The sequence below is a fragment of the Ceratosolen solmsi genome, unplaced genomic scaffold, assembly GCF_000503995.2.
Source record: "Ceratosolen solmsi marchali unplaced genomic scaffold, CerSol_1.0 scaffold26, whole genome shotgun sequence".
NCBI classification, from domain to species: Eukaryota; Metazoa; Arthropoda; class Insecta; order Hymenoptera; family Agaonidae; genus Ceratosolen; species Ceratosolen solmsi.
Window position 1 is genome coordinate 1646886 of NW_011948442.1, and position 21799 is coordinate 1668684.

General features: G+C 25.0%; 2 protein-coding genes and 1 long non-coding RNA gene across 3 annotated transcripts; 1 reads left to right on the top strand and 2 right to left on the bottom strand.

Annotated features, from left to right (window-relative positions):
- Positions 1 to 1745: 1745 nt before the first annotated feature.
- On the bottom strand, positions 1746 to 2621 carry LOC105365843 (Suppressor of variegation 3-9). Its single transcript, XM_011504100.1, has one exon. It carries the CDS (start codon positions 2619 to 2621, stop codon positions 1746 to 1748), a length of 876 nt encoding a protein of 291 aa, XP_011502402.1.
- A 3753-nt stretch (positions 2622 to 6374) lies between these two features.
- LOC105365810 (uncharacterized) lies at positions 6375 to 10977 on the bottom strand. The gene is made up of 3 exons (XR_912985.1): positions 10797 to 10977; positions 9398 to 9542; positions 6375 to 6425 (listed from the first exon to the last, which is right to left on the bottom strand). It is a non-coding gene; the product is annotated as an uncharacterized LOC105365810 (long non-coding RNA).
- A 2678-nt stretch (positions 10978 to 13655) lies between these two features.
- LOC105365844 (intraflagellar transport 54) lies at positions 13656 to 20688 on the top strand. The gene is made up of 5 exons (XM_011504102.1): positions 13656 to 13887; positions 13965 to 14082; positions 14179 to 14291; positions 20326 to 20520; positions 20605 to 20688. Exons 1-5 carry the CDS (start codon positions 13753 to 13755, stop codon positions 20686 to 20688), a joined length of 645 nt encoding a protein of 214 aa, XP_011502404.1. The 5' UTR covers positions 13656 to 13752.
- Positions 20689 to 21799: the final 1111 nt, after the last annotated feature.

The window sequence follows — 21799 nt, forward strand, 5'->3', positions numbered from 1 at the left end:
TCATTCTTTTTGTTGCTCTCGAGCGAAGAAGAGCTCCATTACATTGGTATCGGCGGCTCTGGCAGCCACATGGTAGACTTGAATAAATGAGGAGGGACGAATTTATGTCGGTGGTTTTGAACGTTTGGATGCGGGTTGGACGACTGTCTTAAGAAAACTCTAACATCTGAGTTTTCCAGATGTTTTATGACTTGTTTTTTCAACATGTTTTATGATATCAATGACAGATATTTTATTAGCAAGTATTTTCAGGAGTCGAACGACTAATTAATTCTTTTGGGTACTAAAGATGTTTAAACGACTTAAAAATGTTCTCGCAATCTCGAACAGTAATATATTCAGATTTAGTATAAAATAAATTTTATAAAATATTAGATTTTTGAGTAATATTTCTCCAAGGAAATGATATGAAGTGTATTTATTAATTGTAAAACGTATCAGAATATGTAGATATATTAGTATTAAATTATATAATTGATTATTCACAATAAAAATATAAAAATTTGTATATATTAAATATATGTTTCATATTAAAAGTTATATACAGCTATTCTGAAAATAAATCGCATAAAAAAAATGTCAGACATTTTCGGAGTATAAATAATGAATAGATCGGCTATGAAAATTGTTTATCTTCGTCTAATAGGTTATTTATGTGTACTAGATTCTAAGAAAAAAATTTTATGGAATTATTTAGTTACTTATTTAATCTTTTTAATACGATTAAACAAAGTAATAAACATCATTGCGAGAAAATATTATTAAAATAATTTATATTTCTCAATCGTACTTACAATTCGGATATTAATTAATTTTGTATATTTATTTAGTTATTCCACATGCTTGTATATATCATTAAAACGTATTGATTTATTATTATTAAATTAAAGTACATTTATTTTACACACAAATTACACAACCTCAATGTCGCTATAAACTAGTGCCTACGATTATGTGAAATAAGTTTCAAATTAAATATTAAATTAAATATATATGTTTTATTATTAAATCGTTATTGAAAAAATATATTTTGTAATAAACACATTTAATTTTCAGAAAATTGAGTTACATAAAATCAGCTTGTTTCGGTATTTAAATAAAATTGTTTAATAATGACACGTTTAGAACATGTTCTTTACGATACTGTACTGAGAATTTTAAATACTTTAAAAGAATTTATTTTTATTTAAATTATATTTTATTAAATAGATGAAAATACAATTCTGTTTAAATAATTAATTTTTTAATGCAATATATAAAGTTATAGAAAATTTCATCAAAAATGAAACAGCAGAATCTTGTTCAATATAATTAGAATACTAGTCGCCTATAAAAACTTGATATAAAATTCTTGATAAAAATATTGATATCATATTTTAATAAAATATACAAATTATTACCATCTATACAGTATAAAATTGAAGATTTGTAAATGATTACTAATGTTCAGTAATATCTATATACCGAATATGCCTTATTTCATTAACATTAAGGTATATTTAAAAATTAACATTTTACTTCATAATATTCATATTTAAAAAGTTCTAGGATATCAAATACCAAAAGGTATGTTTACATAAAAATACTAGTCATTTTTAAATATAAATTTTTTTATATAATAAAATAAGATTATCGAAATATTAAGATTAATTTTTTTGTTGTATAATATAAATGCTTTTTAATACAATTTATAATATTTTAAATTTGTTTTCCAATGTTAATTTATATTTTCGAGACTTTTATTTTTAAAAAAGATATTGCCTACAAACATTTGCACCGCATTTACATTGAGTTCGAATATCGGAAATCTTGCCATTAATTGAATTTCCTAGTAATCCAAGCCTTTGACGCAAAAAATCATCTTTAGTTGATTGACATCTATAATCAAATGTAATTTCTTCATTTTGTTTAATATCTTTTGTAGCAAAAAGTGCAAGCTTTGGAAGATTTGGATCAAGACAATTTATCCAAACAGCGTAAACAGCTAAATTAGGATCACATGAATGATTAATAAAATGAGATACATTTCCGTAAATAGCAGCATCTACTGTATACGGACACTGTCCTTCTGTTTCATTATAGTCAAGATCAAAAAGATATGTTCTTCCCGCTGCATCATATTCCTTACCACGTTTTTCAGCTTCTTCATTTGTTATTACTTCACCGACATATTGAATAACAAAGGTTCCTTTCTTAATAACTCTTAATGTTTTTACACCCCAACCTCTTCCGTTTGATGTTCTAAAAACACACAATTTCATATGTGAACCTCGTTGAACAACACGATTCTGACAATTATGTGGACATCTACAGCGTTTATTACATTCGTATATAGGAGTACCAGGAGGAACACGAATTCTACAAGCAGAAGTATATGGAAAACTTCCATCACACAAAGCATAGCAACATTTTGTTTTTGAATCACAAGTAGAACATTCGCAACCTATTGGAGGTTCTTCTGGTATAATAACTCCTAGTCCAGGTAAATAATCATCTATATAAAGAAACTCTTGTGGAGCTCGTTCTAAGTCCACTATATTTTCTACTTTGATTGATGGTTTACCTTTAGTTATATTATTCATTTCATCTTCCCAGTCCTTTAATGATGCAAGCTGTTCCATTCTTGCGTTATATAAAAACATATGTGTAATATTTTCTTTAATTTTACCTATTAATTTTTTACATTTGTTCGGTTCAACATTAAAAAATGTGTCAATTTTATCATATAAGCAATCAATACTTATTAAAGAAGATTCAATATTTTTACCTTTATTAAGCAAATCTAACATATATTGTTCAAGCGTATTTGTATTAGGATAAAAATTTGTATGTTTTTGAAATCGTTCTAAAGATTTTAATCTTCCATCTTCAAAATCTTTCAATAACTCAGAACAATTTGTTAAATTTTCTAATGGTTCCCAAGTATTATATTCTACATTCCAATTTTTCCATTTAATCAAATAAAATATTACATTATTATCAATTTTTTTTCCTAGGACTTTTTCAACTTCATAAACATTTTTATTGGATAATTTAGATTTAGTATTTTTATATTGATTATTAATATCTTCTAATCGAATTTGTACTTCTTTCCATTGTATTTTATTGAATAAATTTAAACTATTAATTTTTTTATTACGTTCTTGTATAGACATTTTTAAAGTACTTGCAGTTATAGAAATATTATTCGAATCAAATATTTTTGCGTAATTTTGTAAATCTTTAGAAAAATTAAAAAGTTCATTTTTCGAAGATTTGTTAGCATAAATACTATTTTTTTGGCAAATACACTCGGTTCCTCTAAATTTTCTGTATTTCGTAAATGTAATCTCACTATCTGGAGAAACAGGTCTTTTTTCATTGACGACTGATATCATAGTTGTGCCCATTGAAATTTTTGTTTCTGTTTTAATTTGATTTTTATCAGGTATACAGATTTCTATAACAAAAAATATAATGAAGTTTTTATTTACAAACTATTAACAATTTCTTTTTAAGATTTCTTAATTCATGTTTCTATAAAAAAATTAAATATAATATAAAAAAGTTGAATTTTATTAGTATCCACGTTAAAATTGTATGCTTAATTATTTTTGAAATTTGAAATATATACATTTTTAACGCTATACAGAAATCAATTAAAACAGCTAGAAGGCAAATAAGCGTACAAAGAACAATTAGAAACATATGTAAAATCGTTTTTGAAAGGAAGCATATTTTAGTATGATTCCTTATTATAGATTTATCTGTAAATAAATTAAACCTACACCATAACCAAGCATTACTATAATATAAATGTTATTTAAGCAAGTTTACAGTCCAAAATGAAATACAGAAGCAATTTTACTTAAAAAAAATCTAACGATAATAATAAATTATATTGAAAAGAATGTTGCGGGAATAATCAGATTAATGCAGCTTTTATGTTACCTTTCCTTCAATGTTTCATTTTACTGACGAGAAAGCAATGTGTGAGCTCTTATGAAGTCTACTTTATGAAGTAAAAAGTTAGTTTGCAAATAATGTATAAAAAAATATTTCAAAGTATATACTAAAAAAAAGACTAAGAAATATACTTAAAATCAAAGAATTCTATAAAAAAATTTTAATCCTCATATTAATTCTTCAAATCAAAATAATAATTATAGTATAGAACACATCGCATCCAATTAAACTTCAAACGAATGTATTCTTTGCCTTTGTCATAACTATTAATACCGAAACTCTATAGCAATTAAGTGATAAATTTATAGTGTAATGTGTCTTTACAGATTTTTATTTTAAACAGGTTAATTTAAGAATATCTAAGAATAGAATAACTAACTTTTTTAATCACTATACATATTGAACATATTTTCAAATAGCTTGATGTTGATTTAATTTATGTTAAATCTACATTCAATTTCGTAAAACAAGTAATTATTTTATACAACCGTTTAATTAATTTAGACATAGTACGTTAAAAGTGATTGAACTTCTATAAATAAATTAATGATATCGTAACATTATTTATTAATATAAAATTAAAATATTAATTTTTGATGAAACATAGTCTTAATTGACCAATCATTTTAATATATTTATTTTTTTAATAGTTAATAATTAAAATATTGCCTGTAAAAATTTAGTGTTGAAAACAGTAACATTAATTTAGGATGTAATTTTTTGTTGAAAATTTTAAGTTAAAATGAAATTTTCAAATATTTAGTTCTATATAATAAAATTATTTATATAAATAAAATAATAACAATTATGTACGGTGCGTGTCCATGAAGTAGTAATTTTCACCTTATCAAGTATATGTTAAAACATGTACATATCTTCAATTCAAATACTTATATATATATATGGTATTGTTTTCCATCTAAGTATATCTAGTATTTTAGGCATATACATTCCCATTCATAATAAAAATAAAAATATAAACAATAGAAAATTTTGTTAAAAAATTCATTATTGATATATCTGTAAAATCATCCTAATGTATTTGATAATTTATTTTTTTTAAATTGGAGAATAAGTAAAAACATTTTTAAAAGAATATGTGAATGAACGAATACTTTCTAATTTGTATAACCGACTAATATTATAATTAAAACTAAATAAATAAATGAAATTATCATTTAAAATATTTATATTGTTTTTATTTTTTTATAAGTTATTTATTTAATCTTATTTAACAATCGATAATATTAATTTTATAAGTACATGGCAAATTATTTAATTTAAAATGATGGCAAATATATGATTTATATATCACTACAATTATAGGTGGTTATGAAACAAAACTGAAGCAACGCAAATTAAATATTACTTTGCTTCAGATATTTTAAAATTTGTACAATCTACATATTTAATCAATCATATATGTCAATATCTATATTTTTTTACTAGGTATAATTTTTAGGTTAAATGATTTTCAAATTATTAAAATAGTTTCGTTTATGGCTATTATATTCATAGTAATTACAATTTTCTTTGTGGTTTTATAAATTGTCAATACTTATAATGCGATCTTTACTTTTACAAAATATATTAATATTTATTAATATTTGATAACATTTCAAAGTTTTTTTTTATATAATAGAATATATATAACTTGAAGTTACGTCATTTAATAAATAAGGAGTTTAATCAAAATTATGTAATACAATATGTTGATAATAATGAAGTAATCATTGTTCAAACATGGTGTAATAAAGATATTTTTAAACAATAAATGATTTGCTTGTTTAATAAAATATACTAAATATTTAATATATTTAGAAATATTAAATATATTATTTAATTTATTATATTAATTTATATATTAATTGTTTAACAATTAAAATTAACAAAATTTTACTTTAGTTGTATGGTGTTTTATGCATCATTAAATGGTATTTATAAAAAAATACCAGTTTATTTTTAGCTGTTATAGACTACAATTTTATTTATAAATTAAATATAGAAAGTATAAATTACTTTATTTATAATATTAAATATAAGTAAATATAATATTTACAATAATCTAAATATATAATTTATTTATACCTGTTTGGTAAATAGAATATTATATAAATCAGAATCTAAATAAACAAAATATAAATTACTGATAATAAATAACACATTCATTTAATAATTTGTAAATATATTAATTCTTTTATATTAATACTTCAAATTATGAAAACATACCGATTACACATTTGTAATTGTATTATACATATCACATATATAGTTACTAGAGACTTTAAAAATGAATGAACATTAAACGTTATGTACAAAAATATAATACATACTACATATAAATATACTTTTTCAAACATTGTTCAATAGCAAATCAATCGAACTCTCACCAGATGTCCAAAGAACATTTATTGGACGACCAGTTTCTGCAATCATTATAATCTGATGGGAAAATATAAACAAGGAACCGCAAACAGGAGCTGTAATATTAATTATAAAATTGATTTCAATGTATTGGTAGTATTTTAAAAACTTATTAATTACGTTTCTTTTTTTGTTTTTTAACTGTGATTATACATGTGTATAAATACAGTCCTATGCATATTAAAGATGAGACGGAATTTTATGAATACATATTGAATTTTTGTAATTAGAAAAATATAGAGCATATAAAATATTCACTAGTTGCAAATTGTAAAGCAATTTTAAAATAAAAATTAAATAAAAAATAAAAAAACTTTAAAATAAAGCATTTTTTTAAAAACATTTACAAACATAACGATCAATTTCTATTGACATAAAGCTACTTTTGCAATAATTCGTAGAAGAAATTGAATCAATTCTAAGTGCCAGTAATTGATTAAATTAAAATCTGACTGATAGCTAGCATTTACTTTTCGAATTTACTTACAAACTCATTTTGTGTACTACTTCTTAACTTACAAATTTATTTTTATACATTTTCTGAAACTATAATCAAAGATTTTTTATTTTATTTGAATTTAATGATTTTATTATTAATTAATCTATGAATTAATTGACATTTACTATTTTTATCAGTAAAATAATATATTTCAGTAAAGGAAACTATGTATCTGAAAATTGTTAACTTATAAAAAAATTATTTTATAACAAGCAATTCCCATGAAACTAGCTTTATAAATACACCATAAATTAATAACTGAAAAAATATACACGATATCTTCAATAAAAATATATTTTTATCTATCAAATATTTTTAAAGTACATAATGCAGTAAATATAAATATTGGTCGATAATCTTTTCATTTTTTAGAGTCTATAAAAAACTGTATTGTGCATTATTGTAGTATAATCTATCTTCTTTTTAAACTGCTTTAAAGCTAGCATAATAGTTTAAACTGTATATGAAATTCTACTATTTTAATAGACAAAAATATTTTAATACCAAATATACATATACGATTTTTTATTTTTAGTTTGACTTAAATTTAAAAATTATAAGTTTGAAAAATTTGTCATTGTTACATTTTATTATCATTTGATTAACTTTACTTGAGCATAATTTTTTTAGTTACTTGACAATATTCTTGCACTTGTTTGATAAAAGTAAATCAAAATAACAGGCTTAAGATTACTTTTATGTCTATGCTTTGTTTTGTGAAAGCAAAGTATTAAAAGAACATCTAATTACTAAAAGTACAAACGTCAAATAATAATTTGTAGCAATTAATTTTCTCATATATATATGTTGAGAATGGTCATGTAAATAAGTGATCTAATATTAAAATAGTCTAGCATTTTAGTTGATTTTTTCAAGACTTTTCCTCTATATATCGAGTGTGATGTCTTTTCCTCTAGATATTGGGCGTGAGATATTTTCCATTATATGAATAAATTACAATACATACAGTTAATATTTTGTTGGCTATATAATTGTGAAAAATGTCAGGTAAGTAGTATTCACACAAATGTTAAAATACTTATAACGAGGTGTATTTCAAGCAAATATTTAACATTTATAAGACAAAAAAGAGATAAATAACTCTTTATAGTAATATAGACATTATAAAAAACATTTCTTCATATTTAGAATTTTGACTAATTTTCATTCTTATGATTCTTAAATATAAAAAACCATCTTGGTAACTTTTTTAATCAACTAGTCTATCTTCTATTTAATTCTTCCTCGATAGAAGATCAAGTTAAATTTTTGTATCATCAGCAGTCAGATTCATTAAATATATGTTTTTCATTCACTAATTATTGCTGTTCTGAACCTATTACACAAGATCTAAATTTAATGGTAGTTCTTTTTTAACACCAAAAGTAGACTATAAAGTTTTAAAGTTTTAAAAATTAGTAATACAGATAATAAAATATAAAATATATCTTGAAATACCTTGTATGATTTTATCTTTCTACATAATTAATCATGAACTTTGGTTACATTGCAATGTTACCTTTTAGTTTACTTTTATTTATAAATATTAAATAAATTTTAATTTCGTAATTAAATATATATATTTTTATAATATAGATTTGCTACTTCTAAAGTTTTACAATGTATACTTTTTATTAACAAATTTCTAAGGCTTTCTTATTTTATTTTCATAATTATATTCGAAGTGTACTATACACAATTTGATAATAAGACAATATTGTATAAGAACTTGCTACATTCATTGATTCTTCTTTTAACGATTATGAAAATAGAAAGGAAACTTTGAGAGTATTTGGCTATAGTGTTAGTATTTTAATTTGACAAAAGAGGATAGCACAGTATTATGCCATTGTATCGGTGACAAATTTTTTCTCCAATGTTCTTGTTGCATCTTATGTTTTCTCAATTGAAATAAGATAAAAAATCATTGATATTTTTATTACCAATTGATTATAGTTTCCCAAAAAGAACAAAAATGTTAAATAACAGTTGTTCTTTTTATTATATATAAAAAAAGATTCAATAATTTCAAAAATATATGAACATTCTTATTAATTTCACTTTTTCTGTTTAAATAAATACATTTATGAATAAGAATAAATTTATTTACTTTTAATATTAATTATATAATCTACATAACATCTTTTCAGTAATTAAAAAAAAAAAGAGATATATAATCGATAAAAAGAGTATTCAAGATGTATGATGACCAACAAATAACAATATCTAAAAAAATTATGTCAACAAGTGTTTTTGAATTAAAAAAAAAAAAAAAATTATGAAAATGATGCATACAAAAGATATACATAAACATTCAAATGTAAAATGTAGTCAAACTTCAAATCATACAAATCTATTAAATATTCCTAAAAAAGATTACTACATTTGCTAGCAATTGAGGAAATTACTCTTTTTGTTAATAAATGTAATCAAGGATGAAATGGAGATTGCATGCTACCAGAACATTGTAATGTGACAATTTCAATTAACTATCGATTTATTATTTTCAATTACGAGAAAATAACTCACAAATAGCTGATCATCATTGAAAGAATTCAATCAGTTATTGTCTTCTAGAAAGTTACAATCTTTCACCTTTTTTGTGTTTTTTGTGCAGTGCTCTGTTTTTTAATACCAACTATTCAAGTATCAATGTATAATTTGTTTTACATTTCTAAACAAAAATAACAAAGGCAGGTTAAGACAAAATATAAATAACAGCTTGTTTATTGATGGGTATGAAATTGAATTTAACTTTCTATGTAATACAATATATTTATATAACAGTTATTTTGTACAAGATAAAAAAACCTATTATTGAAAAATATTATTATATATAAAAATATTTACTACAAAATTTATTGACTAAAAATAACTAAATTTATTAAATAGAATCACATACAATATTAATCTAATATTTATAAATTCTTATTATTTGAATAATTAATTCAAATTAATAGTTTTAATAAAATAAATTATAATAAAAGTCATATCAGTTTATAAGCTTTAGCTTATTTATTTGAGATAATATAATTATGTTAAATGAAAGTATAATACATTTAATATTCTTAAGTTTGAATATATATAAATGATTTACTCTTTAATGAAAAGATGAATTGAAGTTATTAAAATAAATTACAATTATTTCATATATCATTTACAAGATAAATACAAATATGTATTTATATATAAATTACTAATTATTTTGAGTATTCATGTATTAAAAAGAATATATCGAAGAATTAAAACATATTTAATTAACATTAAAAGTTAGGTTAGCAAAATATAATTGTCATTATTCAAATAGATTTTATTTTTTTATACTACTGAAAAGTTCTATGTACAATAATGTTTTTATAATTTAGAACTATTAATTTAAAGTCAACATAGTTTATAATGAAGCTACTTAAAAATATTTATTTCATTAATTACATTTTATTGCTAAAATATATATTTGAATGTTATATTTTTAATGAAAGTACTACTCTTGTATATACATAATTAATGATTTACAAATTTATTTTTAAATTATAATTAAATTATTTGTTTCTATTATTATAGAAATTACAAAATATTCAATAATTTGTTTAGATATTATTACTTTATATTATTACTTATTTATACATTTATATTATTTGTAATATATAATTTAATATATTATTATTATTTTCAGTCTATTACTTTTTTTACATTAATTAAAAACTATTTAATTTTTTATTAAATTATATATTAAATAGTAAAATTGTTAATATAGAAAAAATTGTATTTAATAAAAAAAACTAAATATATGTATGATGGTAAATTAATTTCAGCTATATTATATCGATGCTTATTTTTTTCATAGATTTATTATAGTAAAAACATTACATGTATAAATTAAGTAAAACTCAATTACATTGTAACATCTCAATAGTTACCTACCACTTACCAATTGGGGTATATCCTGTCTGAATATCATTGATTTTTTTACAATTTTATCTGAAGTTTGTTTGACGCCCATTATTGTTATTTTAAATACTTGGGAAATACAACGTATAATGACAGACATAAATAATAAAATAATTATGCATTTGTAAATACGCGCGCGCGCACGCGCGCGTAAGCATGCAAGCACATTGACAGTAATAATAAAAATATTTTTATAAATAAATAAAATATTCAATTTTAAATACAACAAAGTGATTATAAAAATTTAAAGGTTAACTATAACTACTTTCTCGTTTACCGCTTCGTGCGCAACCTGTGCTTTAACAGTATATATAGAAGCTATACCGGCTGCATTTGATTTCTTTATCAATTTCTTTTTTAATTTAAAAAATAAATAATTTTATATAAATACTTTTATATCAATTTACACTGATAGCTCTTTTAAATACATATTTAACACTAATTGCTCTATTATAATTAAGAATGCAACAAATTTTATAATAGTTTTTTATTTTTATATATGAAGATCTTTAATCATTTTATTATTGAAATGAAAAAATGTAATATAAAAATTTCTTAATTATATATTTTCTGATAAAATAATCAAAAAATAATTAATTTTCTAAGTTAATAATTCAAAGCAAACCCACATTTATTTAGCAAAATTCATTTGTTTTAAAACAACAGCATATTTTGATAAGTCGGTTTCTTACCAATGTTTTAATATAGGTTTACTGACTATAGAAACATAATGTATATTTTGAAAACTAAAAATAAAAAATTACATAATTGCGTTTATTTTATTCTAAGTAAATAAATTATAATTTTAAATATTGTGTATTTAATTTAAATTTATATATTTCTTAATTTAAAAAAATTGAAAACAAATTGAATAAAAATATCGATTTTAATTTAAGATGAATCTGGAAATATATTATCAAATAATCGTAATTAAAAGAAAGTAATAAGAATATGAATCATAATAAAAAAATTAATTATATAAAATAAATTTGTATTATTATATTTATATTTTACAGTTTTAAAAGTTAACAAGTTTTTTTCACGCGCACTATAATTTAAGCTAATGAATTGGCAACAACATAGTCAAAATAATGAATTGATAAAAATTAAGAATAATAAAAAGATACTCAAGATCCTGGTATTTAAATATTTTAATTAAATAAAAATGAGTGTAAATGAAACTGCTATTGTTACAGTTTTATAATCAATATAGTCTATAAATTACTTTAGTTCGTTTACTTTAAATTACTTGCAGTTCGTTTTAGCTTTTTACAGTTTTACTAAAGCATTTTAAAATTTTATGTTTTCAAATCATTCCCGCGTAATTTATATATCTTATAGATCCTTCGCACTGCATAAAGAAATTTTATTAATTTTATTAAATTGAACTACTTTTCTTTTACTTTTTTCTTATTTTTAAATTAATGTAGAAATCAACTAATGAAATATTTAACAGTTCCATTTTCAATTGTTTTTATTTATTATTCTTAATTCTGTAGTTAAAAATTATTTCTTGTTTTGTTTCTTAGAAGTACTATATTTTTAAACTATTCTTATAATTACTTGTATACAAGAAATCCCATGATTATTGAACTCAATAAATAATAGTTATTTATTCCATGCATTATTTTGATAAGCTAGTGGTTTCTTGAGAAATTGTACATGCAGTTGAAAATGCCTCTTTTCCATTTATGTATTTATATGTATTTTTATTTAATTTCATATATAAGAATATTTTAAGATGTTATTTTTATTTATATATATATCTTAATCAATACAAATTTCTTTTAAATTACCTCATTTTACCATTTTACTTCATGATTTAACATTTTGAGTAATATAAATGTAAACATGTTTTATAGTCATCTAATCTCATTTTTTTTATTGAAATAATTTTTAGTATATGTACTCAACTTGAATGATAATGTAACTTTATAAAATAATATCGTTGAAATTCTTTTGAGATATTCAGTCTCATCTTACTATCTCATATTGTACATATAATGTAGATTAAATACATTTAAAAATAAAATACATTTTCACTTATGATAACAGTGATCCTGCTTATATTTTATATTTACATGAATATTTTAAATAAATAAATCTTTATAAATTTATTGGTTAAAATTAAAGTAAAATCGTATGTGAATTCATTAATTTTTTTCATCTGATCGTATATCTTTTATATTGTAATAATTCTAGGAAATCTAAAAACTACTTTTTTCAAAAAAAGGAATATCATTTTATATTCACCTGTTCAGAATCATTCATACTTATAAACATTGGTAAACTATCAGTAAATAATATTGTACTAAACATGCTGAAAATTGGTAAGTACATCATTAAAAGCAAATATGTTTAGTTCTAAATTTTGCATAACTCATGAATGATTTTGTCTACAAAAATCAGTTAACACAAGTAGTGCAAATATATAAGGTTTTGTTAAATTCACAATCTGGAAAGTACTAAACTGGTATAATTTAAAATTAAATATGTAAATTAAATTAATTTGATCTATTAATATTTATAAGTAAAATATTAGGACATTAAAAAAAATTATAAATTACACAACAAATTTTATTTTATCAATTATATTTAAAAAACATTGAAATTTTTAAAAATAAATGGTTTCATTGGAACAATCAAAATGTAAATGTTATAATTCTTAACAATTATTTAGCGATTTATTTAATACTAGCTTTGGTAGAGTATTTAAAAATAGCTGTTTAATTATTTTCACTTAGTATAATAGTTTCTTGGTATATTGTTAATTCAAGTTTCTAAAAATTAAATCTTAGTATCAACAAAATTAAGTCTTTTTTAATTTTTTTAAAGAAAATTCATGTTTATAAATCTGTAGCTTAGCAACCAAATGTGTATACAAATTATTTTAATGTATTTTCATTAGCTATTAAACTTGATATTGAATAATTAAAATGGTTGAAAATGTAAAACCTGAAGTGATTAAAAAAACTCAAGATTTACTTATGCCATATTTTAATAAGCCTCCATTAACAGTGAAATTACTAAAGAAACCACCATTTCGATTTCTTCAAGATATAATTTTATCTGTAATTTTAAATTACGTTTAACACCAATAATTCTATTTTTATAATGTTTTTTTTAAATTTTGTATTCTTTTGTTCAGGTAATAAAAACAACTGGATTCTTAAATGGTGTATTCACAGATGAAGAATTAAATCCAGATAATGTGAAAAACAGAAATATGAAAATTAATTTTTTAAATAAATTGATTTATGTTGTAGGTGAGTGTAATAATTTAGTATGTGATTCCTACTCTTCTTAAAATTTTAAATATATTCATTATATGCTTGAATAAAAATATATTTTAAATTGATTAGAATCTACTACTGGAAATCATTTGTCTATAAAAACTAGTAAAATAATTGCTGGCTTAGAACCAACAAAAACAAATGAACTTTTACAATTAATTGGTAAAGCTATACAACAGCAAGTAAGTATATTAGTTAAATTTTCATACTCAATTATAAACTATTATTCTAACTTATTAATTATTTTATGTAATATTTTATAAAATTTTATATATAAGTTTTTATATATTATTATTAAAATTGAAATATTTATTTATTAATAATTAAGTTTAATGAAAAAATAATTAAGCATTAGATATGCCAATATTGAAATATAAATATTTAAATTATTTATGAATATCTAATTAAATTGAAATATTAAACTATTATTTTGAAAAAACCTTTTGATTGTAAATGAAAAATAGACAATTCTTTTAAATCTAAATACAGAATAAGATAGTTATTTGATTTATATAAGGAAAATATTTTGTAATTCAAGCTTTTGTAATTATGGAATTATGAAGGCATAAAAAAATATTTTGATTTTTATGTATACATTTGTATGTGTCTATTAAAATATATAAAGATTTATAAAGTATGATAAATTTTTATATGAAATTAATTTCTTAATTCGAGTACTGAAACGTACATTATTATTGATATTTATAAAGGTTTACTTCAATATATTAACTTATCAACTAAAGTACGTTTTCAGTATTTTTGAGGGTAGTGCTTTTTTTTAAAAAGCAATTTTTAATAATGAATATTTTATTACAATTAAATATATTTATATATAGCTATATATGTGTGTGTTTGTATCTGTCTATACGTGTTTGTTTATTTTTCTTTAAGAAAAATTTCACTCTTAGTATTGTTCAATCCTATTACTTTGAATTATATATATAATTACTAAAAAATATATATATATATTTAAATTTGGTTTCAACTTTAATCACTAAAATTTAGAATTCAATGGTTTAATTATTTTATATATTTTAACTAATATTTTCAAAGTTTTGGATAAGAATCATCTTTCGTATTTTAAGTATCAAACTGATTTTTGCTTTCATTAGTATTACAATCAAAGAACCTTTTCAATATTAGTTTCTGTTCAGTAGTAGTTTATCATTAATATCTGTAAAACAGGACAATATTTGCTGAAATATGATTATTAAGGTTTATCAGATGCTCACTGTTCAATGTATAAGATCATTACAATTAACAAAAGTACTATATAGTTAACTTTTATAATAAAATAAAGCAGGGTCTCTATCAAACAAATGTACATTTTTATTATATCTTTGTAGTGAAAATGTGTACTATCATTGAAAATTGTATATCTATTTATTTTTTATTATATATTACTATTAATATATACAATCATTAAAAATTATTTTTAATTAAATGTAGCAACTTAAAATAAACTATATTTTTTATAATTTCTTACTTGATATATAAATAAATTATTATAACTGACTATTCATTTAGTATGTATCAATTGAATTATCATTTGAGTATAAATTAAAATATTAGTTCAATAAATAAGGGAAATCAATATTTATATCCTTTAATATGCATTTTTAATGATTATTAGGATTTTTAAATATCTGGGACTGTATTAAGTGACAACTTTTGTAGGATAATTTGTGTAAAGCATATTAAGATTTCTAGTAATTATATTAATGATATTATTTTAATTTTTAGCATTACTTTATTTATGTAACAATGTTAATGAAAAACATTTAAATCCAATTGTTCGAAGATTGAGGTTTGTTTTGTGGTTGGAACTGCCAATTCAATAGTTCAATGGGTTAGTCTCTCGTCGTAGCGATTAGTAGGAAAAACCACAAGTGGAAGGACTGAAAATATGTACAATGTATATTTTTGAATTAAGACATCGTTTATTGTGGTTTATTAATAATTACAGTATTGCAGTTTTACGATTGCTTAAGGCGAGAGAGAGGAAATAATTCTATTGCAGTGGTATCGTTGCTTCGTCGTGATGGTGGCAATGTTGTTGATGTTATGGAGATTGGTAAGGATGTTGAATATTGGGTCTGTTTGAGAATAAGAGACTCCGTTTAGTAAGGCAATAAAATATCTGACAAGTAATGTCATGTAAATGGTATTTAAGACTTCAAAACTTTCCTGCTCATAATTATTTGTACTAGTGTCATAAAACATCTGGAAAACTCTAGCGGAACGTGCTCATACTCCCAGTGCAGTAGAACCTAATGGGTTTACTGCCGCGAGAACCCCAAAGTAGATTCAGAACGAATATCAGATATGCGTGAAGCATTGAGTACAAATATTTACTGCAACCGAAAACCCGTACGTACTACACATGCAATGACCATACGTGCGCACTCGGCCTTTAAGACAATGCTTGCATTGTTCTTGGCTATGCCACATCTGGTCGATCGTATTGGAAAATTGACCACGCCCAAGCGGACCCTGCTTCTAGCCAAGTCCCAGAGAGGGATGAGGCAACCAAAGAGAGGTGACCAATGAAAAAGGCTCGCCACCTTCCGACACTTTCCCAATTAGCAAATTCGGAACTGAGCCCGGAAGGAAGTGGAAATGAAGGCGTGCATAATCTATTGTGCGACCCAAGATCAACCACTGATTGGTTAATTAATAAAGGAAGAAGGGATCCCAAGTGGAGCGGGATCAGTGAACCATTTAAGAAGGGACTACGTAATGTACCCGCACTTACTCTTTCCAAATACTTCTTACAGTGAAGGATAAGTCACGACCAACTCTCACGGAGGAGGACCGGAGAGATGAGTCGTTTAGCTAGCTGAGTTTTAATAATAAGTTCTTTCCACTATTGTGAATTAGTGTACAGTTGAATTGATCTCATCAAGACTGGATTGCGTGGGACCTGACCACTTGTGGTCTCACTTGGAGACAAGGAAGAACTGAAGGGTTGCAACATTGCAAGGGAACGTAATAACAAGCCATCGAAGAGAGACTGGAAAATCACGATACACTGCAAGTAAGTCCTTACAGCTAGTACTCATTCTTGATTTCTCGGCTTATGTAGAAGACGGACGGATAAAGTCCAACTACGGAAGCTTCCCGGACATACTCTTGAACAAGACCAGCTATAAACGCCACATTGGCTTCGCAATCCCTCCAACTGCAAGTTGTTCCAGCCACAGATGGCGCACAGCTTCGCATAACCTCCATCTCGGCTCTCTTACGACCGATATTTAAAGGCAACTACACACGTGTTAAGATAAACACAATGGCATTCCAGTGTTCGATCAGAGCACTACAATCATGATAACCTCTTAGCGATAATATTCAATAGATTATAACCTGCTTCATTCATAGTAAATATATTTCAACACCACAAGATTATCAAGAAATATAAAGTTCGTCTGTAATTCACCCTTTTGTAAATCAATTCAAATAAATAGAAATAATAAAGACATGTGTTAATTATTAATCAGTGCATTCACCCTTTACTTGCCCGGCAACCCCACATAACATCTAGTGGGTTTTGGGTCTATGCTAATGTTGTAAAGATCAGTATAAGCAGTCGACCATGCTCATAAGGTGAGCATGGGTAGATGGTAATGGTAATCAGTAGTGCTTAGCAGGGAGAGTAAACATACTCAAACAGACACATGCAAGAACAATAATGAACAATAATGATATGATATAATAATGATAATAAGCCTTCAAGTACGGAAGGACTTGGTACAATGTACTTATAGTCGACTATTTGATAAACTGCAGTCTGCCTTTGACAATGATTGAAAAGGCGCCTGGAGAGGTGACAAACGTTCTCCGGTAAGAAGGCACTGAGAGAGTGTATTACGTTACTTTCTTGGCAGACTTTATATGAAACGTGATTCGAGCGTGGATGACTAGCTTGTACAAATAATAAAATGGATGTACCTTATGTACTACCGACATGGCCTGCTGAATGACTGCGATGCTGACGCACTTTATTGATTACAATTCTGATGGCTTCACTGTTGACTTACTAACCTGTTATTGCAGATTCTGGTAAAATAATACACGTATAATAGGCTGATTGCCAAGCATGCGCCTAAGTTTCGTAGTCGCAAGTTATAACTGATACTTGATTAACTGAAAAATGCCGTGCACAATAACAGATGAATGAACGATGGGTAGAGTTACAGTGACCCTCGGTGCGTGGCGAGCTGCTCTTAAACATTCACCTAGCAGCTTACGACGCCGGCAACAGCGCTAATGCTTGTTGCTATGCTGAAAATCTTAGTAACGTCAGAAAACAAAGCTCTGGAATATTCTAGAAGCATCGAATGACACAGCCTTGGTAGGTTCTAAAAGTTTCATCGGCGTTGCTATGCGGAAATGTAGTATATTTGAATTTAAGGCGTAGGAAAATTCCCGAATTCGCTAAATCATCTTTACAAACATGAGTGTTTGAGAACTTGTAATTTTCCCAATTTTAAATTCGTGAAGATTGCTTCAATCCCGAACACCAACAAAAACCAACTCATTGTACATTAATTAAAATATATGTTTTAAACAGTTTTGAGAGATTATCATAGATAACTGCATTTAAAAATAATAGTACCCATGGATTGCACGTCTATAATATAACAAATTTGCTATTATTACTGAAAAAACATGGTAAATTAAATGGTGAAATGATTTTTCAATTCAATATGAAAAATAAAAAATCATTAAAATATAATAACAATGACACTTTAATATATTTTACATTAAAAACTCTAATAATAGATTTTGAGTAGATTAAAATGCATTAAATTAAAGTCAATTAGAAAACTTTTACCGTTATTTTCCATGAAATATAATTATAGAAAAAGCAGTAATCATTAATTGTTTATAAACAACTGAATCGCACGCTCATACCTCTCCTACTTTTGTAAATCTGTAACATTTCCAAAATGTAAAAATATAGCAATTTTTGTAGCTTATATAATTGTGATCTAGAAACAAAAATATAGACGTAACTATTTTATATATATCACTGATTCAAAGTAGTTAGTGATTAAGTATACAACAAGAACTAAAAATTTTAATTAAATCGTAAACTGTTTTTTCTGAGATAGGTTTATTTATACTGAAAAATGACTGCATGATAAATAAATCTTTAATATTAGCTAAGAAAAAATGTACTTGTGTTCGAAAAGCCCGGTTATCCGTCTCGAAGGACCAAATGTTCGAAAGGCCGGATATCTGGCGTTCAGGATTGAACTACCCAAAAATAAAAAATTTATTGCTTTATTTTACATTCATATTTAATATAATGCGTAATATTTGAAGTAATCGCTACGAAAATTCTCGATGAAATTTAAGCCTTATGCTGTGTCCGCATAGCAACAAAGGAAGATTCTCGAATCTACTAAAGCTTGCTTTCCGAGAATTTGACAGAATTTCCAAGAGTTACAAACTATAAATGTACGCAATTATATATAAGGAGGAACGGACGACGAAGAGAAATCAGTCTTGTTGAGTAAGTCAAAGTGAAAATAGTGCAAGTCATAACAGTTAAAGTTCTACACGTCCGTCTACGAGAATCTGCAAGATATACTCATTGTATACATTATTTATTATCTATTGCTGGCCAGCTATCAGTGCGCCCTCCGCAACGTGACTCTAGTCAGACCGCATTGAGGGCGACGACACAGACTGGCATCTCCAGTAAACTATTTGTGTATTACATATTATTATTACGGCTCAGTGTCGACACTATCGGTCAGGCCGATCGGCCGATTCTTATAACGATCGGTAACAACCACTACCAATATAACATAACCTTAAATAAAAGTCACTAATACCAATTGTATTGACACTGAATCTATGCGTTAACCTCCCCCCCCCCATCGCCATTAAGCCGGTGGTACGGTCTAATCCAACTATCTTGGTCTTCGGACCATTTTGGTGGCTGGTATTTCAAACAGGCTCAAAGCACCAAAATTTCGAAAATCCGGCTCGAAGGACCAAATGTTCGAAAGTCCGGATAGAAGAACTGAATGTTCGAAAGTTTAGTTTGCAGCTCGAACTGCCAAATTCAATAGTTCAGTTTATTACTCTCTCGCCATAGCGATGCTTAGGAAAGGACACATGTGGAAGGGTTGTAAATATGTATAGTGTATAACTTCGTTTTAAGACATCGTTTATTCCGTTTTATTAACAATTACAATATTGTAGTTCTACGTTCACTTCTTGTGGGAGAGAGCGAATTATTCTATTACAATGATGTGGTTGCTTCTTGGCGGGAATGTCGTTGATGATGTTATGGGGATCAGCAATGGATTTTGTATATTCCTTGAAGGGGAATGTGGCTTATTAGGTTCCATGCTGACGTTGTATAGATCAGCAAGAATAATCAACCATGTTCATCAGGTGAGCATGGGAAGATGATAGTGGTAGTTAGCAGTGAGAATCGACCATGCTTATAAGGGGACTATGGTAATGTCTCTGCGGTAGTTAGCAGAGAGAATCGACCATGCTCATGAAGGGAGTATGGGAATGTCTTTAGAACAATCGACCATACCCATAAGGAGAGTATAGGAATATGTGTGTGCTAGTTATTCGCAATAAAGATAGATGATATATCTTTGGGAGTAGAAGGATCAAATACCATGCTTTGTGTAGTCGATAATTTTCTGCATTGGAGCAGTGAACGAGCATTCCTTGCAATAGCTGTGCTGAATGAGCGTGTATTGCTTGATCTTTTCGTGGCAAAGACTCCATGTGATAGCGTGGCATGGGCGTAGGTGACTGGTTTGGATGAATAACTGAATACTGACACTTTATAACTACCGACACTACGTACTGGATGACTGCTTTATGTTAACTACATGGAGTCTTATCACGCGCTTTCCTAAGTATCTGCGCGGCAACTAGCTCTATCTCGAAACGAGCTTTTAGCTAGTTAAGAATTCGGCGAAAGCAAACGTAATCGTTCGAGGCTAAGCAGCCTTGGGAAACAATCGAGAATCTAAGCATTAAGCTAGTCGAGAATTCGGCGAAAGTAAATCTTAGAAGATTCGAGAATTCAATCGACGTTGATATGCGAAGGCTAGACAGCCTTGTAGAACGTTCGAGAATTCTGCTTTTGGATAATTGCGAAATCGTTGTGAGAAAATATAAGCATTCAGAGAACCGAAAGCCTCGAATAAAATGCTCCAATTCCGAGCAACTTGATAGGTACCAATTATTTACATTTTAGTGTTTGTTAAAATATTAATTATATATAGTATGTCCATATAATTATATTATGTAGAAAAATATTGATAAAAGGTAATATAAGTATTTTGTAGGACCTGACAAACATATTTATTCAATATAAATATTCTAAATAAGACATGAAGTTGATTGTTATGTATTCTTCTTATAATTTAAAATCTATACAAAGAATTATTTTTAATGGTTATTTTTTTCTACAAATAAAATATGTATGTAAATTTGAATGCTTACAACAGCAATTATTTTTAGTGTATTAAATTAATTATTTGATTTTTTATTGCAATTGTTTTAGATAGATACAAAAATTGTATATAAAAATTAATTGAAACACTAAAGATTTAAACGTTTTTTAAATTAATTTAATTTTTGTGTTTCAAAACCTATTAAATATTGTAGTAAGATGGTCTGTAAAATTGATGGTTTATGACTACAT